This window comes from Phymastichus coffea, unplaced genomic scaffold (assembly GCF_024137745.1).
Source record: "Phymastichus coffea isolate CEN01 unplaced genomic scaffold, Cenicafe_Pcof_1.1 PCOF00001, whole genome shotgun sequence".
NCBI lineage: Eukaryota > Metazoa > Arthropoda > Insecta > Hymenoptera > Eulophidae > Phymastichus > Phymastichus coffea.
This window is the reverse complement of record NW_026706812.1, coordinates 12,517,659-12,541,936: the sequence shown is the minus strand read 5'-3', so window position 1 is coordinate 12,541,936 and position 24,278 is coordinate 12,517,659. Positions and strand designations below refer to the sequence as shown.

Here is a 24,278-nt window from a genome sequence, read left to right as displayed (position 1 = left end):
GTTCGATACAGATTCATCCCAATCACACTTCTCAATCCACAAATCATGCATCAGGACCTTTGCCATAATCGTAACCGGGGAGAGCCAGCCTAACGGATCGAAAAGTCGTGCGATTTCCGAGTAGAGTGCTCTTTTCGTCAGTTTTACTTTATCATGCCTGAGACTTGGCGTGCTGAAGCTGAACTCATCGGAAGAGGGCTTCCAGTGTACCCCGAGCGTTTTGACGTCGTGATTGCTATCTATTTCTTTGATTGCGCTGCTATCATTAGACTGGTCGTGTGAGGGTAACAAATCCACGTGGTTAGCAGCCCACTTATTTAATTCAATGCCCGCGGATTTGAGGATTCCTACCAATTTGTCCCGTTTGCGCTTAGCTGTACACAGGTCGTCTGCTCCCGAGAACGTGTCGTCGACATACGTGTTTGCTTCCAAACATTCAGCGCCGAGAGGAAAGCGCGAATTTTCATCGCGAGCTAGCTGCTGAAGTGTGTGAATCGCTAAGTAAGGGGCGCATGCTGTGCCGTAAGTAACCGTTACCAAACGATAATCCATCGGTGATTGTTCCATCGATGGAGACCACACGATTCGTTGAAGATCCTGATCTTCCGGCGCAACACGGATCTACCTGAACATCTTAATGATATCCGCGGTGAATGCATAACGGTATCGACGCCAATTTAAGAGGATCAGAAACAGATCGTTTTGGTGTGGTGGACCGGCTATAAAAAAATCGTTTAAACACTGCTTATCGTGTGTTTTACGCGAAGCATCAAAAACCACGCGGATTTTTGATTGTCGAGAAGTATGAGTGATAACCGCATGATGGGGCAAGTACCAAGCTTGTGGGTTATTTATCTCCGTGGTCGGAACGCGTTCCATGTGGCCGAGTTTGAGATAGGTGTCCATAAATTCGGCGTACGCATTTGCTAATTTCGAATCGTTCAAAAATCGCCGATGTTGGTGCTTGAGAGAGCCAAGCGCTATATGACGCGTTGCCGCGCCTATACTCGGCAGTTTGCCGATGCATGGAAGACGTACTTTTAAATGACCGTCGCGCTCGCGTGTGTGTGTGTCGGCGAAGAGTCTTTCGCATTCTTTGTCTGCTGACTTTTGGAAGTTGGTAGTGATCGGCACTTCCTCAATGGTCCAGAATTTCTGGATTATTTCGCTCAGGTCGTCGTTCACTTCACAGCGTAGCGCCTTGATTATGGCATGGTTAATCGGTACCGCCCGCCGTGACGTACTGTCGTGCGTAGGGCCTGAAACTACCCAACCTAGCGCCGTGTTCTGAGCAACTGCTAATATACGAGGAAAGCTTTGCACACCCGAGCGAAGTAGCTGACCATAAAGATCGGCTCCTATCATAATGTCGACACGGCTGGACCGATGAAACTCAGGATCTGCAAGCGATATTTGTTGAAATTGGTGCAAATTGAACTTGACAAAATTTCGAGAAGGCAATGCAGAAGTAAGTCGCGGTAACACGAAAGCATTAACTTCCAGCTTGAAACTAGGATCGACTTGCGATTGCAGCGTGAAGCATGTCGCCGATTTGATACAACCCGCGTTACAACCTCTCACGCCGATTACGTTTGTTTCAACACGACTCTTTGATAGGCGAAGCGATTGAACAAGTGCTTCTGATATGAACGTCGCCTCAGAGCCTTGATCGAGGAGAACGCGAGCACGCGTATGTTGGCCATCTGATTCTATAACTATAACCTGCGCGGTTGCAAGAAGAATGTTTCTCTCGCCACTTTGGCACGTGTTTGATGCAAGTACTGGCTTGATGGCCACATGAGCAACGTTAGCCTTGATTTTAGCACTGTTGTTAGAGTCTGCTTCCTGCTGATCGTTGTTCCGATTATTGTAATGGAGTAATGAATGATGCTTCCCGCTGCAAACCTTGCACGAATGCTGAGATTTGTAGTCTTTCATCTTATGCGAACCTAAGCAATTAAAGCAGAGCTTTAGCCGACGTACTTCGCTGTTATAGTCCTTTACATTCTTTGCGAAGAAAGCAGCGCAACGCGTGACGAAATGATTACCCGAGCATATGACGCATGTCCTAGTTTTCGTTGAGTCTGCGGTCTGCGCGTGATGTACCTTACGCGAGCCCGAACCGGGGTTAAAAGGTTGTGGACCCTCTTATCATCTCTGTTATCAGAACTAATGACGAGCAACGACTGCGCACGTCTCTCCAGGAAAGCGACTAAATCTACAAATTTAGGGAATCGCGATGTGGCATCGTTCTCCGCGTCCGGTAGCAGTAAAATGAACTGACGATCTCGCTTTATTAGTTCCGGATCTAAACGAATTTCTACTGTGTGTACAAGCCATATATCCCATTGCGCGACAGGCGCTCCGCTGGTTGCGAGCGCTCAGATGATTCCTTGAGTTGAATCAACAAAACGGCGCAGCTCGTGCGCAGCCTCTTTTTTCAAATAAGGTAAATTCGAAAGAGAGTTGAGCAACTTGTTTATCGTTAAGCGTGGGTTATAGAATCGATTTTTAAGCGCCTGCCATGTCGACACGTAATTTGTCCCGATTATCGCCACGTCCTTTACTAAATCAGCTGCTGAACCTTTGAAGCATGCCTTCAAATACTTGTACTTAGTTGTGTTGGCAAGACGTGGGGCATCGTGGACGAGTGTGGTAAATATATCTGCGAAAATCTCCCAGTCCTCATAGTTACCCGAAAAAGAGGGCAGATCTAAGCGCGGTAATTTCGCGATTTGCTCATCCGCCTCATCATCATCGCGTCGACGGCGTCGATGGATTGTCTCGCCATTTCTACTTTCGCGGCGTCGCGGTTCTCCGACATCCTCGTTATCATTCGGGAATTGTATGAGCTTAGTACGTAGCCAATCAGTGGTTTCTTCTTGAACTCGAATCATTGCATCAAAGTGATTTTCAACGACGTATGCATGCCTCGCAGCGTCAGCGTGGAGCATAATATCATCGTGTGTCTTGCGGATTGCGGCCCAACGCTCTTCCACGGTTCTAAGACGCGCCTGCACGATTGTTTTGTTGAGGGTGCCCGGTGCCTTCTCCTTCATGCGCGCGCCGATGACAGCGATCTCGTCTAATTTTGATTGTTGGGAGGCAACGAGCCTATTAAGTGGTACGCGTGTCATGGCACTTATTATTATCAAAATTTAATGAAAAGATTCACTAAAATGCAGGTGAACCTTACTCACACTGACTCACAAGCACTTTTCACAATATAACGTAAGCGCGCAGCTTCCTACTATTGTAGGACCTTTTAATTAATGCTACAGCTCGAATTTCATACGCAGCCAGGCTTATCACCTATAAACGCTCACTCCTCACCCGGGGCACCATGTTCAATTACTACGTATAAGATTAATGAACTAAATAAGATCAATGAACCAAAGTATTTTTTTATGTAAATTTTAGATCAAGATTATCATGTTTTCAAATACTTTTAACTATTGAATATTATTGAATTTTAATATACAAAATTAATTTATTTATAACTTTACAAATATTAAATATTGAAATAAAGCGAATACTTTGAGTTCGAGATAATGATCTTTTTTTTCCATTAAATCTATAATTCTTATATATAAAATACTGATACATTATGTAAAAGATCAGCAAAGCCATGAAAAAGCAGGTGATTTTAAAAGGGGTCGCTCTTTCGATTGGCAGTGTCGAAAATAGGGGTTTCCATTTAAAAAAAAAAAGTTGACCTCCAAATGACCTTGAGATTGAGATTGAAGGTCAAATCCAAGGTCACCATCGAATTCCTCGTCGAAAGTTAGTCCTAAAACAACCTTGAGCTTCGCAAAAGCTTTGCTACCTGGAAAGTTATTTCCTTGATTCGTTACTTTTTGGACACCCAGTATAATGTAAATGATCCACTGCCAGTTAAGAGGTTAAATCAATTGAGACAATAATTATTATTAGTCCGTCTATCTAAAACTATACATTTATTGTTAATAACTATTACATTTCATAAATGACACTCTCTTACTGAGTTAAATATTTCATTTATAAACTGTCAACTTATCCATAATTATTCTGCGTGACTTCAATCTAACCTACTGTATCTTTGTATCTTAGGTACTCGTGGATCGTCAGGTCTTATCACTGAAACACAAAGAAAATCTCAATTAAAATTATATCAGATATTTCATTAGTTAATATGGAATTAACAACTTCAGCCAATGATAACAATACTGAGGAAAATATTTAACTTGTAGTTGCGGTGGAATTTTGAGAAAAAATCAATTAAATTATTTGACAAGATAGAGCTTTTTTAATAAAGAAACGTCAAATTGAGCATCATGAGCTCCATTGCGTGGCATAGATAGAAGTTCAATAGCTAGCGTTGTTAATTTATACCCGCTCATTCTTTTGGGAAATTTATTCCTAAACATTAGTAGAGTGTGTGATGGAGTAATCAGCTCTGTTAGCCAATACTCCATTTAATTTTGCACTTAGGCTTGATTTTCCTTTTGATGCAGGTGCGGCGGTTATTTACTGAGCGATCAGATGAAAGAGTGGAAGAAGAAGCGGAAAGTGAGTGCGCACTAGCTTCGTTCACTCTCCACGCGCGCAAGGGAGAGATTAAGACAGAGAAAAAAGAAAGAGAGACATAAAAAGAAGAGGTCGCGCGGAGCGCCTATAAATAAAAATCAGGAGGTGAGACGATCGTCGGCAGTAACCGACGAGCCTTGCTACTGTCGCTAGCCGAATTAATTTTCCATCCCTCACGCGCGTATTTGTTGTTCGTTCAGTCGAAAGTGCAGGTGAGGAGCAGCAGCAACATCGAGAGAGCCGCGGATCACATCACGCAGCAACAATATCAAAAGCAAGCATCGGCAAGCCAGCGCGCGATTACCTCCAACTTGGCGCACGTTCTCACCGGACTATGGGTAGCGGTGAACAGGAGTAGCCCAGTTAAACATTCGATACGTACCTTATATTTGATTTTTTTTTGAGGATTTTCTAAGAACGTGCACATAATCGGATTTTGAACATTAGATACGTTACACTACAGTTAACCTATGCAGTTTCTTAGTATTTTCTAGGAAAATGAACCTATTGTATAATGTTCACGAAAAAATTATTTAGCTTGTGCAGTTTTGCCAGATTTTCTAAGAAAATATACAGTCACATAATTTTAACGGAAAAGTTTTTTTATCATTCTCTGTTACGTTGGATATTTAAAAAATTATCGGTTATATATAAAAATTATAAAAAAAAAATTTTTTTTAATTTTTTTTCTTATACATTTTTTGAATTCTTCTCGGGTTATATAAGTGTTACTTGGAATTTACACTTTTAGGTTACATTTTTTTAGAAATTCAATGACACTTTTGCACGCTAAAATATTTGGTGCTTTAATAATACTGTCAACATTTATGGGAGAAAGAAACTTTAGACAGGCTAACTGTCTTAGAAGATCATTACAGTGTCCGCTATATCAAATGCATCCCCAGAGTATGTGTTCTAAATTTTTATTAGTTTCTTCACACTGACATAGGGGTGAGCTTACAACATTAATCCGAGAAAGCGATTCCACCAGATAGTAATGATTTGCTCTTCAGTGGTTGACCGTGACTATTAATTCACGTCTGAGTTTTTATTTCGAAACCAAGGCTTAGTTCTTTCTTGATAATATTAAATTGACAATAATTGATAATAATTACATCGATAATATGAAGGATAAAAAAATTTGAAGATTTAAAAATATTAGGAAATAAACTTATAAAATTATTTAATATAATATTAATTAATAATCTAATATAAATTAAAATATTTAATTTATTAAATTTTTTATTTATTAAAATTTGAATTAATTTATTTAAATAATTAATAAATAATATTACAACGGTAGTCGATTCGATCAATCGATACGTTCACGATTCGACATACTCAGAGTGCGGGAGCGAATGATTAAGAGAGAGAGGGAGCGCGCGCGAGTTTAATTTTCAGTTTAGCTTCAGCTGTTGTGCAGGAAAACCGCCAACATGTTCTGTTGTGTTTTGCCGTTTGCCAAGCGAAAGTTATTTAGTTTTGATATGTGATGGGTGATAGCGAGGTGCGGGAAAAAAGCAACGGAGCCAAGATCAGCGAGGAATCGGACGAGCAGCAACCGATCCGGGAGCCAAGGGCAGCATCGTTGCAGCATCACTCGGGTGGAGAAATCGTTTGTCAACATCAATTACGGCTGATCACCGTAATTGCATCGCAGGGTAGATGCACCTCCTTTTTTTTCGCGCGACAAAATACTTCCGAAAATATTTTGTTGTATGCGACCGTTATCGCATTCGCGCCAAGTGTTAAATTTCGCAGTAGAATTTCAAATTCTCTCTCTCTCTCTCTCTCTCTCTCTCTCTTTCTCGGAGTTCCCGGGAGCCTGGAAGCGGGCACAGCTGATTACCTTGAGGAAGAACAACACCCCTTGCTTTCTTTCAAAGGTTCTCGAGAAGCTTGCCCATGACCAGATCACGGAGTATCTGAATAGAGAAAATCTTTTTGATCCCCTCCAGGCCAGCTTTAGGCGGGGCCACAGTACTCAGACAGCGTTATTAAAGTTGACGGATGACATCCGAATGGGCGTTGACAAAAAGATGATGACGCTCTTGCTGTTATTCGATTTCAGCAAGGCGTTCGACACTATATCACCTTCGAGACTTTTGCGCAAGCTCCGTGCTCTTGGTTTTTCTGGTTCTGCTCTCCAATGGCTGAGGTCCTACCTCGGTGGTCGCTCGCAAAGGGTTACTGCTGGGGGTGGGGGCTCGGAGTGGCGGGAGACGAATCTGGGGGTTCCACAGGGCTCGGTGCTGGGACCGCTCTTGTTTTGTCTGTATGTCGGCGATCTGAAAGATGTGCTCCGTGGACATGAGGTTTCTTACCTCTTCTATGCGGATGACTTGCAGATTTATCTGCATATACATAAAAATGAATTGACGAAGGGCATCCGAATGTTGATGGAGGCTGCGAGATTGGTGGCGAACTGGGCCCGGGATTCGGATCTGCGCCTGAACGCGGGCAAGACCAAAGCTATCATATTTGGAACTAACAAACATGTCAATGACATATACGCGGAGGTCTTGCCTGGTGTTGAGGTGCAAGAGGGAGTATTTGTTCCCTTTAGTGATGAAGTGACCAGTCTCGGGGTCGTTCTCGATAGCAAGCTGTCGTGGAGATCGCACATTGACCGGGTCGCGGCGAAAGTTTGGAGAGCTCTGTACGGTCTGCGTTTTGTTAGGCCGTGTACTACGGAGCTGCTCCGGCGCAGACTGGTGGAGTCGATGGTCCAGCCTCACCTGGACTACTGCACCGTGGTGTGTTTGGGGGCCTCGGCGGAGCAGAGGGAGCGGCTACAGAGACTGAGCAACGCGTGCGTAAGATACATCTATGGTATCCCGCGCGATGTCTCGGTCTCTCCATATAGATCGCGGTTGGGTTGGCTTCGCGTGGACGTGCGCAGGGAATATTCTATGTCCCTGCTAATGTACAGGTGCTTGACCATGCGTGAGCCTGGCTACCTGGCTGAGCTCTTCATAGGGCACAAGTCAAGGTATCCGGGTAGGGCGGGGCAGGCTGAGCTTAGAAGAGCTTAGAGCTAAGGTTAGAACGGAGACGGCTCGCAGGTCTTTCCAGGTGATGGGTGCCCATCTCTGGAACACTCTTCCATCTGACCGTCGCTTAGCAGCTTTAAGAGGGGGGCGCGCGGATACTTTGCGTCATTGAATGCGTAGGTTGGTACCACTGGAGTACATTTATTTCTATTGTTTACTGTATAATTGTTTATACAGTTATTTATTTACGTGTTTGTAGTGTATTATATTTATTTATTTATTTATTGTGCTGTTTTGTGTCTGTATGACGAAAACTAGTCTAAACTTTTGACTGCATTACTAGTTTTAAGATAAGCAAGCTAGACTGTAGTGATAAGAATTATTGTTTCCTCTGGAATATCGAACTGTGAACTAGTCAAATCCTAGTCTATTTATTTTAACGTAATGACTACAATCATAATCTCACTTATTGACTGAGGAACGACAATTGTAATCGAACTGTGATGAAATGTGATGCCTGTACGGTATAATGTAAATTGACTGAAAGCTGTGACAATTGCTGTATATATGTTATATATTATTGTATTTTATGTTTTGCCATCACGGTGAATAAATTCTTATCTATCTATCTATCTCTCTCTCTCTCCCCAGTATATTTGTAAATCTTATACGCCTGCGCAAGTCTTTCTGTAGCTTCTATTATTATAAACGTCTCAATTTTATTCGCCGCATTACGTTATTTCGTTTCTCTTTAGTTTAACGGATCCGTCACCGGATATTTTTTAAACCGATTTCATCTAGGGAATAGTGGAAAGAAACATTAATCTCCGTACACCTAAAAGAAAGTAAGTGTCACAAATCAGGTAACTTAAGATGAGTTCAACTCTGTTGGAAAGGAGACATTGGAGCGAAAGTATCAAACGTAAAGGTACGTATGCTCATACGTGATTAACGGAACAGCGGTTAGTTCTGCATCGTGGGAGATTGTTCTTAAATAAACCCAAGTTGCATTAGTTAATCCATTCCGTTACATTGTGCTCAACCGGTATTAAGACCCGTTATCAGCGTACAGCATTGGGCGTCGAAGGTAATCGACGCACAGGATAGAGAGACGATTGCATGAGCGCTTAGAAAGGCTCGAGCGGATGTCAAAACGAGATTTTGAACGGTGTGAACCAAGAGTGAAGCCCAGAGAATATGAACCCGGCGGAGCAACCAAACAGCGGGTTCCAACTCAAGGTAGGATATATAAATTATTATTATTAGATAGTTTGCGGGGACTGCACGCGCTCATAATCTCGCGAATTTGCGCCTTGAAAAGAAGGCAGTAAGGATAGCAACATGAATTAATACCCCGCTCATACCTTGGGTGATAGGAAACGGTAGTGGTCGAGTAGGCCGACATTTTAAACCTCAACCGCATCCTACACCCGTGCGGAGGCAAAATGGCTCTGATGTCAGCTCAAATCGGCACGTGGGCATTAGAGCTGACCTCCGCACAGCGCGAACGTTACTTGGCGGATCTAGAGCTTCGCAAGGATGGAAGTGTCATCCAGCAAGCGGCTAAACTAGGTAGATGATTGCTGGGTGAGTACGGCGTCGCAGATTTCGAGGAGACCACGCTTAGTAAGCAGGTAGTGGGACTCAGGAAGTGTACCCGCCAAACGTGGCTCGATATAATCTGCGACGAGTTGGAAAATCACAATCAAGAAGAGCACTGCGACCATCTATTGAGACTCATCAATATGGAGAGAATAAATAACCTTGGCAAATTTGTCAAGGATATTTGCCTACCTGGATGACCTAAGAGCAGGAGGAGGGAAAAGGAGATGGAGTAACTCGGATCTGAGATCGCAAGAGTCCTGGAACCGGAAGGAGCCCCAAGGAGATTATCCTTGGACGTAGACTTCCGGGAAATAGAGTACCAGAAGGAGGGAGTCGACCGCAATTGCAAGTTGGTCGACCGAATCTTAGAGATCCTTCAAACTCCCCAGGGTATGTAGGTGTGTGCGGAGCGGGAGGCGCAAGACATGCGCCGGAGAATACGAGAGCTGGAGGACCGAATGCATGAAATGGTCGATGCAGTCCATACGTCCCAGTATGACTCGATTCAACCGCACTTCAGACGCAATGTGGACTTCCAGAACATATACACCTGCCACCAAGACTCAGATTCCGGGAAGCGCACCGGTTCCACCGAGACCCGTCTCTAGGAGAAGAGACATGACCCCATCGGAAGCCCTCTAAAGAAGAGGAGGTGTAGAGGATCAGGATAAGGACCAAGAGAGGATCAGAACTCCCATAATCAGGAGGATTATGGGAGATCCGCACCGGTACGACAAAGAAGTCGAAACGGATCGTCTGGCACCGTTCCACAAATATCCTCAGGGCTCTCCACAACCCGAGATGTAGGGAAAATTTTCCATGGATGGAAAGTGAGGTTTGCGGGCAGTAGAGCACGAAGCGTGGACACGTTTGTGTCCAGGTTAGAAGACCTGCGCGTGAGCGCAGGACTAACTGACGACGAAGTGCTTTGTTCCGTATCAGAGATCCTCGAAGGTAACGCGAGGATCTGGTACGATAATAACAAACACCAGTGGTTTAGTTATGCCAAATTCGTTGCCGACGCCCTAGAATGGTTCGGCACAAGTACGCAATAGCAACAAAGACTGTTGCAGGAAGCGCACAACCGGTTCCAGGGTGAAGATGAGTTGGCGAGAGACTACGTGTCCAATCTAGTAGCTCTAGTCAATCGGTTGGAACCGCCATTGCCCTTGGAAAGATTATTGGACTTGCTTCATGCGATCTTTCTGCCAAACATCCAAATACAGCTGCGTCGCAGCGAGTTAACGTCGATATGCGAGTTCAATAGAAGAGCGACCGAAGTACAGGATAGTTTGTATTATGGTCGACTCCCACGCGTATTCACGGACCCAAACTCAACAATCTTCCCTCATCACGCATAACAGCCGAGAAGAAGAACGGCTGGTAATAAAGCCCAAATCGCTGCAATAGCGAGCGAAGGGAAGGGGCGTGTAAAGAAGGATGGAGATCAGCAGCGCGGACAGGGAGTGGAGAACCCTCCCAGAAGGCCTACCGAACAAGCAACGGTATCGGCTGCGCAAACCTCCAATTCTGATAAGAAAATAGAAGAACAACTGGACGGTATAGAGAGACTTCTGCGTAAAATGGCCACAGGAAGGCAGAACAGCCTTTCAGAGCAGCGCAAAAGCCGATGACGTGGGAGAAGGAGAAATTCACCTTTTCTCAGGTCTCCCGGCGAGTGGCGAGAAGGACAAAGGCGTAAGATTGACTTCACAGAGCCTCTTCAGTTTTCCGCTTGTGGCAAGCTGGAATTCAGCCGTAAGATTTGTCCAGATTGCAACAAGGAGAGCGAAGAGAAGAGGTAATCTTCGCGCCTCCAGTAAATTCGACCTCTCGCCGTAGGTCGTCGACGGCGAGAAAAGAGCAAGTAGTTAACGACCCAGGGATCCAAACAGATCGTAGAAGAGCAGCAAGAGGGCCCGGGACCTAGCAGTACAATAAAGCAGAGTAGGGGGCGGTTATCCTGGAAGGATCAGGTGGCTATATAGAAGTTGGGGAAGAGGGAGACGATTCCACTGTTAAGAGGATCGAGCAACTCGAAGATCTGAAAGGTTTGGACTCCTTCACACAAAAAGTTTCCCCGCCTAAGGAACCCACGTGTAGGAGCAAGCTTATCGTCGTAGCAGCAGCGGAAGGGAAAAAGCCGCTGAGAAGCAGGACGAATGGAGTAGAAAACCCGACTCGTGGATACGACCCAGAAGATGAGACCAGATGGTGGTTGCGGGTATAGATATAGGTGACTTTAAAATTAGAGCATTCTATGATACCAGAGCCTCATCTACGATAATGGGTCAGTTAGGGCTGAGATTAGCATCGGAGATGGAACTCGGACTGAATGTGACCAGAGCTAGCGATGCAAGGCTCGCCGTCGGACGCCCATGCCCCGTCATTGGTCACGTGATGTTCCTCTTTAAGGTAGGTGGAATCATCAGAGATATAAGAGTCGCCATAATGCCAATGCTCACGGATGACTGCTATGTACGCGAACTTTATAAAAGAGTTCCGCGAGGTTCTGGTTCATTATAAAAATGTTATTAAGCATAATTTAAGAAACTATAGAAATCTTGACACGATAATCGAATTAAAGTCTCTCCGATTTATTCCTATATTTATAATCATTTTGTACAAGAAGCCAGTTGAAAATTACATTGAAAATATTCCTGTTCTTTTTAATTATAAAAAGGGAAATTGATAAAGTCATTACTTTTCTTTTGATAATATTCAACTTGTTTTATTATAACTAAACATTATATCTATTATTAATTTATTGAATACAAAGAGCTTTGCGTAAAACAAACATAAAACATAATCGATAATAATTACATTGATAAGATTAAATATAAAATTATGTATATATATATATACATAAAACAAAAGAAATCACAAACAAATAAGTGAAAATAAAAAAGCGCAATATTCCTGTATAAATACGAGGGTGGTCCGATAAGTACTTAGCCTACAAAAGAAAAACGAAAATTTTGGAAAAGTGGCGTTTTATTTTTCAACATAGTCGCCTTTTAGTTCGATACACTTGGCCCAGCGATGCTCCAACTTCTTTAACCCGTCTGAAAAATACGTTTCCTGGAAGTCTGAAAAGTAGACTTCCGTGGCAGCGAGTACCTCCTCATTCGACTCAAATTTCTGCCCGGCGAGTGACTTTTTCAAGTTTGGAAACAAAAAGAAGTCGCACGGGGCTAAATCTAGAGAATACGGTGGATGGGGCAGCAGTTCGTAGCCTAATTCTACCAATTTGGCCATGGCGACGGCGGAGGTGTGAGCCGGTGCGTTGTCATGGTGGAAGAGCACTTTTGCAAGAAAGTAAAAAATAACACAATAGTCTACTGGAAAAAATATGCTCTTTACATAGAGGAATGCATAACGTGCAACGTTCCTCTTAAGACAGCTAATAATATAGAAAACAGCATCAGCTTACTTAACATAATTCTAACTGAAACTATTAACAAATGATCTCCTACAATAAATAGAAAAAAAAACAGCAAATCACGTCCATTAAAATAATCTAAAAAATTAAAGAGAAAGATTATTAAGAAAAGGTATCAGATATCTAGATCGAGACTAAACTAAAGTAAATAAAGCATCCAAAGATTTAAAAAAAATGTTATATGAAGAAAAAAACACACAAACGTAAAATTATCTCAGATCACTAAGTCCTATAGAAGCAACAGATATCTCATTATGGAAAACTACTAAACGACTTAAAAGACCAACTACATTTTTATCGCCTATCAGAAAACCTGGTGGTAACTAGGCAAGATCGGATGAAGAAAAAGCTGAAACGTTCGCAAATCATCTTGGTACAGTATTCAAATTTCACCAAAGAATAATCATCGAAGAAGAAGAAATGTTACTAGAAGGATTTGATGTCCATGACAGTACACCAATCAAATCGATTAAAATAAAGGATATATTACAAATTATTAACCCATTAAAGCTCATGCTCAAACCAGTAGGATAACAGTAAAACTAATTATTGGATCACCTGCTTTTTTGAAAAGTACCCGAATTTTTTTGTTTTTCGAAATTAATATTTTAACAATAAATGCTTAAATAAATAAAAAATTAAACTTCAAAATGGATGAACTAATAACGCTAATCGATTCTAGAGGTAAAAACAAGAAAAAAACGTGAAGTAAATTTTTTTGATTCGAGGCTTAGTTTTTTTGTAATATCGCTATAAACAATTCATATTCAATTTTTCAAAAAATAGTGGCTTCTGCGCATACCTATAAGCTTTCCTCGATGTCATATATACAAAATAGTAAATAATTACGTTTCCGTAATTATTGGTTGATGGCTTATTTTTTCAAAAAAATAGGTGATCCAATAGTTTATTTTCATTTAAGCGCAATATTCTAAGTATCTACAGAAGCCACTTTTCCTTGAAAAATTAAATATGAATTGTTTACAGCAATATTACGAAAAAACTAAGTCTCCAACCAAAAAAATTTACTCTACGTTTTCTTGTTTTTACCTCTAAAATCGACTCGCGTTATTGGTTCCTCAATTTTGCAATGTAATTTTTTATTTATTTAAACATTTATTATTAAAATATGAATTTCGAAAAACAAATAAAATACGGGTACTTTTAAAAAAAGCAGGTGATCCAATAATTAGTTTTACTCTTAGCCTGCTGGTTTGAGCATGGGCTTTAACGGGTTAATTATATTGAGAATAGGAAAGCTCCCGGTTCTGATAATATCACAGGAAAAATTATTAAAATATTACCCTCAATTGTAATAAGATATCTAACAATTGTTTTCAATGCAAGCTTGCGTCTCTGCTATTTTCCTTCCTAGTGAAAAGAGCAGAGATGGTTTGAATACCTAAACCCGATAAAGAACCAGAATTCGTAACGTCATATATACCAATTAGCCTTTTATCAGGATTTTCGATAACCTTTGAAAGACTAATTTTAGCTAGAGTTAACCCAATAATATTAAATAGAAAACTTATCTGTGACCATCAAATCGGTTTCAGGTGTAACCATTCCACGATTGAGCAAGTAAACAGAATAGTATCTGTTGCGAAGAAAGCCATTGAACATAATCAATACTGCACTTATATATTTCTGTATGTTACCCAGGCTTTTGACAAGGTTTAGCATAAAGGATTACTGCACAAGCTCAAGAGATTTTTTCCTCAGCCTTACGATGAATCGTTACAGTTTTATTTAACACATGGATCAATAAGTCCCGAGACTAACAATGAAAACAACATTTTTTTTGCAAAATTTTTTTTTATTCATCAACATAAACACCTTTTAGGGTGATACAATGGTTCCAACGCTTTTCCAATTTTTCAATACCATGTTTATAAAAAAATTTATCTTTCGCTTCAAAATAAGCTTCAGTTTCAGCGATGACCTCCTCATTTGAGCCAAATCTTTTTCCCTGCAGCATTTTCTCAAGATCAGCAAAGAGCCAGTAGTCACTGGGGGCTAAATCTGGCGAGTATGGGGGTGGGGAAGCAGATCAAAGCCCAATTCGTTCAATTTTGCCATTGTTTTCATCGACTTGTGGCAACTGCATTGTCTTGGTGAAAAAGGATTTTTTTTCTCTGCATGTGCGGTCGTTTTTTTGCGATTTCCTCCTTCAAACGCACCAGTAAGTCAATATAATAATCACTGTTGATCGATTTACCTTTTTCGAGGTAGTCAATGAAAATCACGCCATGCGTATCCCAAAAAACTGACGCCATGACTTTGCCAGCTGACTGCTGCGTTTTCGGAAGTTTCGGACGGCTTTCGCCAGCTGTGCGCCACTCAGATGACTGCCGCTTCGACTCTGGAGTGTAGTGATGTATCCATGTTTTGTCCATGGTCACGTAACGACGGAAGAAATCTTTTTTGTTGCGAGTAAATAGCGATAAACAGCTTTCTGAATCATCGACTCGTTGCTGTTTTTGTTCCATCGAAAGCAATCGCGGCACCCACTTGGAAAAAATCTTTTTCATGCTCAATTTTTCATGAAGGATAGTAAATACACTTCCATATGATATCTGTGTCATCTCAGCAATCTCACGGAGCTTTACTTTACGATCTTTCATTATAATTTTTGTCACTTCACTCACATTTTCCGGTGTAACGGCTTCCACAGGTCTACCCGAGCGTTCCGCGTCATTTGTGTCGGTACGACCACATTTAAACTTAGCAAACCACCGAGAAATCGTTGCTTTTGATGGACAAGAGACCGGGTAACATTTTTCAATCCATTGTTTCGCTTGCACGATGTTTTTACCCATTAAAAAACAATGTTTTATCAGAACACAAAACTCGGTTTTTTCCATTTTTTAAACAAACTACAAAACGACTTTACTCCAACCTCAATAACTCAGCTGTTTCTGGTCCGATCGACTTAAAATTTTGACACGTTTCAAGCAAAGGTTAGTACTCTAGAAAGACGTGGTTACTGGTTTACTACGAGCGCCATCTCTGGGTTAGTCACGGGACTTATTGATCCATGTGTTACACAATAGAGCCTTTTAAGTTAAAATAAATAAAAGCGTATCAAAACGTCAGTTAATAAGAGCAGAAATACTGCAGGGCAGTGTTCTAGATCCAACACTATATCTGTTATATACCTCGGACCTACCAAAGTCTATTAATATCTTGACAGCAACAGATGATATAGCAATATGAACAGTATACCCAGAGACAATAATAGTAACCAAAACATTACAAAACTTCATGACAATTACCTTTAAAATTAGTTTAACTCCTGGAGAATAATAGTAAATGGAAGTTAATCAATATACTTGACATTTACACTTCGAAAAGATACCTGTCCTCCTATTAGATTAAACGATAAATATATTCCGCAAAGCAATCAAGTCAAATATCTAGGTATTCACATAGACCGAAGACTTAATGAAAAAAACATATATTTACTAAGCGTAAGTCTAAAATGGAGGAAAATGTACTGGCTCATTGGAACAAAATCGAAGCTATCAATTAAAAACAAACTGCTACCATAGAAAGCTACACTTAAACCAATCTGGACATACGGCATTTAACTATCAGGTGCTGATTCTAATGAAAATATCGTAATTCTTGTTAGGGAAGTGAACAGTTAATAAACAAATTAAAAAATTCTACGTAAAATATAATTTCAGACTTCAAAACCACCCAAATAAACTTGTTAACAAACTTCTCAAGACATCTATCATCAATATCAGACTAAAGAAACATAAACTAATGAATGTGCAAATAAATTAACATAATTGTTTCAATCATATTGTAAAACAGACAGTATACTTACTGAAGTGTACTATTGTTTATTATATATGTTGGAACGATGAACGTTACGAGGTCTGTCCGGAAAGTATCGGGCCTACCTTTATATTTTCGTGCTAGCGTTATTCTTTATCATCTGGTGGATGGCATCCTTCAAAGTAATCCCCACTTGATTGAATAACATAGTTCCATCGATGTTTCCACTTTTCAAAACAGTTCTGGAACTCACTTTTAGGAATAGCCTTGAGTACACTTGTCGCATTGTTTTCAACCGTTGTTTTGTCACCGGATCGATGTCCTATGAGTGGTTTTTTTAGTTTTGGAAACAGCCAAAAGTCACAAGGGACTATGTCGAGACTGTATGGAGGTTGTCGAAGCAATGCGATATTGTGTTTGCTCAAAAACTGCTGCACAAGATTGGATGAATGAGCTGGCGCATTATCGTGATGGAGAAGCCAGTCACCACTTTTCCAAAAGTGTGGCCGTTTTCTTCTTACTGCATCACGCAAACGTTTCAAAATTTGAATGTAGTATTCTTTATTGATTGTCTGACCTGTTGGCGCATAATCGTGATGTATAACACCTTCAAAATCGAAAAAAACAATCAACATTGACCTAACATTGCTCTGACTTTGACGTGCTTTTTTTGGTCTTGGCGATTCAGAATGCTTCCACTGTGAAAATTGTTGTTTTGTTTCAGGATCATAACCATAAACCCATGATTCATCACCTGTAATAACTTTTCTAAGCACATTATCATCATTATTGACCATTTCCAGATTGTCCAGAGCGATTTCTAAGCGAATGTTCTTCTGCTCTGCTGTGAGCAATTTTGGAATGAATTTCGCACACACGCGTTTCATTCCTAAATTTTTGGTTAAAATTTCTGAAATGATAGTGTTTGGTATCCCAAGGTCTTCTTCTAGTTCTCGCATAGTCATACGACGATCTTGTTCGATTGCAAGTCGCACCCGCTCAATATTATCTGCGGTTTTAGTCGTCGAAGGTCGGCCGGAACGAGAATCACTATCGACAGAAGTGCGACCATCCTTGAACCGTTTATACCACTCTCTTATTCGTGTTGAAAGCAAAATTTAATGCAAATTCGTTGATCTTGTTTTTCAGTCATTTTTGACAATATCAAAATCCGACGAACGCGAAAAAGGCACCGTAAACAAAGACACGCTGCGCATGAACTATACGTCCGGCAGGTGTCAGCAAGTAACCAATAGATTCGTGAGGCTTTACTGTTGACGTTTCTGTCCGGTAGAGGTCGCTCGAACACTATGGCGCGAAGATATAAACGTAGGCCCGACACTTTCCAGACAGACCTCGTATATCCGTACTTTCACCTCGTCAGGACGACTGTTCGCGAGAGGCAGTATCGGCTGGAAATGAGATGAGGGCGCGCTCTGCGCGGGAAGAGTGAAATAGAAATAGCGAAAGGAGCAGAGAGTCTAGGATAGCTACTCGTGGTGGACGGTTGTGGCCCTTACGGAGCGGGAATATTTCCTCACGTTTAAATAGTGTGCAGTAGTTTTTGTGAGGGACATCAGGTGAGAAAAGAAGGGAATACTGAGAGGATGCGCGCAAGCGATACGGCGGTCGTCCAACTCGATATCGGCAATTTCTCCAGCGAGACCGGGATACGAAGCGAGGTTAACCTGAGCGACAACATATTTAAGAGCTATACTCGTAAGGTAAGCTGGCGAGCTTCGCGTTAATAGATTCGCGCGTTTGAGATGAAGTCGCTGGCGATCTCACGTGAGATCGCTAAATGAGAATAGGCCATCGCGCGCGTATTGCATTATAGCGGGAGCGATTGAGAGCGACTTATGTGTGGCAGCGAATAAGATGGCGGCGCCCGTATACGCCACGTGTAACAAATCGTGACAGCAGCGCAAGCCTAAAACTTATACATAGATAACGAAATAATAAAGAAAAGGAATAAATATTAGTGAAAAGTAAATTCTATATGTGATGTAATCATTGAGTGACCCCTTATAAGAATCCCTTCTCGCATCGGTACGTTCGTGATAACAAAATGACTTCGTGCTTTCGTGCTCGTTTTCAGTGAGCCGAATTTTATACAAATACCTCTGAGCGAGGCTGAGCCTATCGAACAAAGTAACAGTGGCAAATAACGGAGACTTCGCCCGGAGACGAGTGTCTACGCCCGAGGTAAGGTAGCAGCAGGAGGATTGACGCAGAAAAGGCGTTCGTGATTGCCCATGCAGGCAATACCTTGTAAAGTTTCAGAGCGCCGTTAAAGTTTGCTCCATTGTGTGGCGCAACGGCAACGTTCGCGTAGCGCGTTCTTATTTGCGCATATACACACGCGAACCCGCAATCCGTGCCGGGCATAGCATACACATTCATTTCATACCCCGTACAATATATATAATAATAATATAATATTTTCGAAAACGCGGTAAAAACACTCTAAATAAACATAATTTTAATAGATACAACAAAGCGATATAGGGAGGGACCAAAACTCGTGAAAAGGAGAGACAGAACGGAACAAAACTGGAGCTCTGCTTACGTCTACACACACTTACACACACACTTACACACACTTACACACACACACACACACACACACACACACACACACACACACACACACACACACACACACACACACACACACACACACACACACACACACACACACACACACACACACACACACACACACACACACACACACACACACACACACACACACACACACACACACACACACACACGTATGTCAGCAAATTCGTAACCCTATGTAGACTTTAGGAATGAACTCATAGTATCGCCTGATATTATGGACTCCGATGATTTTGATATTATTTTGTGAAAAGTTTTGGAAAGTTCAAGAAAATATTTCATGTCATATTTATTTTAAATCTCTCAGAAATAATATTGGAAACCTAGCTGAAAGCTTTCACAAAATATTTTCGAAAGATTTAAAAGAGAGTTATCGATCTTATTGAATTTTCGATAATACACGAATGTTTAGTCCGTCGTAAACTGTTAATAATATTTAATTGCAAGAAAGGAATTCAAAGTGTACGAACACACTTCGTCGCTAATATGAATAATAGACCGGATTACGTGAAAAAGCTGGCTGGATGGAGTCGAGGCAGAGGCGGGTTCAATAATTCGCACTTACAATAACAACAGGTTATTTTGCAATATAACAACTAAAATTTGTACACCTTCGGCGAAATCACCTCTAGAATCATGTACGGGTCAGACTACCTTAGATCAAATTTCGCATTTCGGCTTGTCGTGGCATTAGACAGAATATAAACTTAACACAGCATCATGTCGCCTATATGAAACTGGACACACGTTTACTCTTGTCATACTACCTTTTCTGATTATCCTGGACCTTCTGAATATGTCTGATAACTAGATCACGCAAGAGATAGCCTGATAATCGGCCTGCGCCACTCGTTGCAAGCTCTTATTGATCAAAGGTCCCTGTGCCGAAGTTAAGGAAAGTTGCAATAATTCTTGTCATTATCATTGACGAGATAAGCGAGCATCTTCCATCGGAAGAGGATTAGCTCTTCCAATGCTTGCGTCAGAGCTTTTTCTATCGCCGAAGTGAAAGATCTAAACTCTACCTCTCTCAAGAACCTAATCCTAGAACACGACTAATACTCAAACCTTACTTTTTACTACGGGATAACTCGAACACGTCGGTTGCAAGCACAGCTCATGGTCTTTCCACCAGACGCTTGCTCATTAATCCTTTCGATGCTTGTCGATTCACTTTGTACTTCGGGCATTCCTGGTTTGATGCAATGAATATCACATCACATTCACATACACTCGTACTATACGGTCGTATGTTTTCGCAATACCGAAATGTCCACTTAACGGCTCGCAGTGTGCATCACGCATAATGCACTCCCGACGCTTGAGAAGCACGATCACAGCCAGCACTATGCATTACCGAATCGAGGACTTCATTACTGTAAAACCGATATAGCATTCCATCTTCCACTTTCCAATTTCTATACTATGCAGACGTTTTTTCTACGTCTTGCATATACTGGAGATACCAGGGATCGGTAATTGAAGCAAGTACACCAACTTCCTCCATATCTTCGAACTCGCGAGACAACGCATCTGGAATTTGATGAACAATCTTCTTCCGGTAAACAAATTTAAAGTCCCATTGCTGTAACTTTAACAACCATCTAGCAAGCCGTCCTTACAGATTCTTCTTGCTCCGCAGCCAATTCAGAAATATATGGTCAGTGATAATAGTAAAATGAGGGCCCTCTATATATGATCTGAACTTTTTAATTGCAAAGAACAAGGTTATTCTATTATTAACAAGGATATTTCAACTTGGAAACCGATTAATTTCATTCATGAATATTTATAAGTGAAAATATTTATGAAATTATTTATTTCTAAGTCCTTCTGATGAAATAGTCCTTTGATGAAACATGCATTCAGCGCATAGGATGATGCATCACACTATACATCGGAGGGTTTAATAAAGTTTAGTCTTATTGAAACCGGAGACTTCTTAAGAACAAGCTTCAACCCCTCAAAAACAGTTTGATGTTCGGATTCTTGATTTCACTCTCGTGTTTAATAAGCTGAGAGTATCATCCCATCGTACTTAAGAAACGTCGTATTCTGGGGCACAAGAAAATTCAGCATCGGCCCTACATGTTCGGGGTTTGAGCGCAGCCTATCAGCATCCAAATGGTAGGCGATGATAGTCACGCTCGAACAACCGAACTCCCACTTCTCCGCTTTGATATTCATGGTTGTGCCAACAATCCGCGCTAACACTTTCTCCAATCAAGCCAGATGTTCCTCGAAGGTCTCCGTTAGGACGATCACGTCATCTAAATATTTAAATATGTAAGGCTCGTTATTGGGACATTCATGAGCCTTACGATTGTCGTCAGCACATAAACTAGCCTGAAGATCATTTAGTTGCACACCCCGAATCCACAGTCCGAAGAGCCGAAAGCAGTGTATTGCTTGCTTACATCCGCCAAAGGCACGTGCAAGTATGCGCTTTTCAAATCGATCTTTAAAGTCAATCCTTTTCCTCGCAGCGTATCCAGAATAGTACCGACTTCGGGTACTGGGTGTGCATCAATTAGCGTAACCTTATTAACAGATCGCAAATCGATGCACAGCTGATTTACACGGAAACAATCGGACCATTAATCCCCATGTTGCCGTTTTTCAACAGCTTCCGGAAGGACTCGCAGTTGCTACAGGTAAAGAACTCACGATTTGCTGTGTTGCAGTTGAAATATTTCTCGGTGTTTTCATTTAGTGGACAATTATTCGTATTGTTATGAACTGTTATTAAAATAATAATAATCAACGCGTATTTCTGAACGTAGAGGCAAATAAATTCTGATTGATCGAAATGCAGGTAGATTGAATAAATGTGATAAATAATCATTTATTACTATACCTCAGAGATCGTTTGTTGAATACTGCCAACCAACTCAGGTTACGTTGGAATAAACAAGTTTCACTTTATAACCACTAAGTAATATTTATTGAAAAATAACAAAGGTTTAAACATGTTCACAGCGAAAGTTAACAAGACAAGTGATATTAATGTGAAAGTCTCCAAATTGACGAACGGGTGAGTGCACCAAGCTCTAATTCTAAGCTGCATGCAAAAGCGTGTGCAAGGCATTATATATCGTCTTTATTCCATCAATCATCTTCCAAATTTAGGATTAGTATTACGCTGAAGTAGCAATTGCTTGCTACATCCGAAAAGTGTTTATTCGTGACATAGATTTTATGCAAGTCTGACGGCTATTGCAAGCGCTTGTATAAATTTGGTCTGTTTTAAGAGCTTGAATTCCGGCATTAAATGTGCAATGTTTAAAATAAAATTTCTGCGAAAAAGACTTTGCAACACGTAACAGTATAATGCTCGTCCTGTTCAGATCTGGAGTAAACATCGCGGCCCGACGGTCGCTGTACTCGTATTTGGCTCGGTTACTAGGACTTCCGATGACCACGTTCTCTGTACCCAAAATGCGCGCCCGAAAAATCGCCTTCGTCGCTTGAGTTCTTCCCCGACCTGTTTTATTAAGCAGTCCGGACAGACAATTACAGTAACGGCGCCGAATGGTTAGATACCACCAGTGTTGATGGCCCTGACATTTGAAAGCTCGAAGTCTGCGCATTCGTTTGTCGCGCTATAACGCTTGCCAACATCTGCTCTTGACCCGAACTTAAGTCAACACTCGCCGTTTCCATGGCTATTGCTGCTTGGTTACGGCAGTTCTTTCCCTTCCTTTTCGCAGACTGTTCCGAACTTTTGCCATCGATTTCCGCCTCTTCGACCGTTGATTCCAACACCTTAGATTTGGACTTCGACTCGCCCTTTCCTAATAAGCTAAATCCAGCAGAAGCATCTCCTCTTTTGGATGAGACTCGCACCACTGACAACCATGCATACTGACTAGCCTCGCAATGCTGATGTTATTGCTGTCGTTGCACGCTACAGTCACCGGTTCGAGAGGAGTCTGTTACCTACCGCAATTGCTACCACTTTACCTTTGTCGCTCACTGCTGAGCGTTTTGCCACAACATAACTTTCGGGAATTTCCTCGAGAAAATGTAACGTCTAGTCAGGATGACTGATCGTCTTTGTACTGCCGACTAGCTTACAAACTGGCAGGCTTCTCTACTTTGCGGCGCGCCCTAACACTTCTCTCTCTCTTTCCTTTTCTCTTACGCGCCCTGGCGTGAGCTAATGCGCGGTCACTCCAAATTTTCGTTCCTCTTCTTCTCTTCTCTTTCCGCCTGATCGTCTAGAAGAACCAGGATGGTAGACGGCACCTCAAAAAAAGAGAAAACCTAGCGTGTGTGTGTGAAAAACAAACACATTCTCACGGCTTGGCGTTGACACGTGGACGTGAGGGACGAACATATCTCCTTTTCTAGAAAACATTTTTTCTTGAAACCAATTGAAAATTATTTGTTACCATGTCACATTGTTATAAGTTATACCACGGATCCAGGGGATTGCATTTCTTATTTTTCACAAGGGTGAAAGTATTTTTTTTTAATTTTATTCTTGCAAACTAAATGAAACTTCTTCTATTCGGAAGGACATTGAAAACTACAGGTAATGTATTTCGAATTTTCTTTTTAACCCTTAACTTGCACACCTCATTTTGGCCACGTAACTGCTCGTTGGGGTAAATCTACCCCAGCCCGAAAAACATCGAATAAATCAGAGAATTTTAGATATTTTGCTATGAAAATTTTTTCTAGTATATTTCAAACATTTTACTAAAAAAAAATATTCAGGTTAACAATTTTTAATGTTACACACACTGAAAAAAATTGTTGAAAAAAAAAAAAAATAAATTTTATTTATTGTTAAAAATTGTCTGGGGTAAATCTACCCCCCATAGCAATTAACAGTTAAATTATATATTAGAGGGTAAAGAGTTAAATATTTATTTGAATATTTATTTATTATCTATCCTCTCCAGTTGAATATTCATTTTTATTACAATAGATAACTACGATAAGCAAGCAGAATTAAATTTTAATAATACACTAGATGATATTCCATGTTACTCTTATTGTTAGGAAACTTATCTATCAACATTATTAATTTGTTTTAAATAAAAAAAATTCTTTCAAAATGTATTGAGAATATCGATATAAATTTATGGATTATAAGCAGAACAATAATGATATTCTCCAAAAAAATGCTTGAAACATAAAGATTTATTACACTAACCGCAATGAATAATAGCCACGTTTTTACAGCCATCTACGAGGTGTGTTCAAAAAGTAAGGTGGCTTCTCAAATTTCACGGGCATCGTACTTTCGATTA

General features: G+C 41.0%; 2 protein-coding genes across 6 annotated transcripts in view; both read right to left on the bottom strand.

Annotated features, from left to right (window-relative positions):
- Window positions 1-621: 621 nt before the first annotated feature.
- LOC131664919 (uncharacterized) lies at window positions 622-1,938 on the bottom strand. Its single transcript, XM_058936433.1, has one exon. It carries the CDS (start codon window positions 1,936-1,938, stop codon window positions 622-624), a length of 1,317 nt encoding a protein of 438 aa, XP_058792416.1.
- A 2,001-nt stretch (window positions 1,939-3,939) lies between these two features.
- Window positions 3,940-24,278, bottom strand: part of LOC131674545 (protein GVQW3-like) — a 119,402-nt gene continuing 99,063 nt past the window's right edge. For all 5 annotated transcript variants that reach the window (XR_009302885.1, XM_058953317.1, XM_058953555.1 and 2 more), the window contains one exon: window positions 3,940-4,116. Coding sequence is in view for 2 of the 5 variants with exons in the window: in XM_058953555.1 (XP_058809538.1) it covers window positions 4,058-4,116 (59 nt within the window). In the remaining 3 variants the exon portion in view is untranslated. The remainder of the gene's footprint in view (window positions 4,117-24,278) is intronic.

Excerpts from the sequence above, each read along its gene's own strand:
- LOC131664919 (XM_058936433.1), bottom strand. The coding sequence starts at position 1,938 with ATGAAAGACTACAAATCTCAGCATTCGTGCAAGGTTTGCAGCGGGAAG.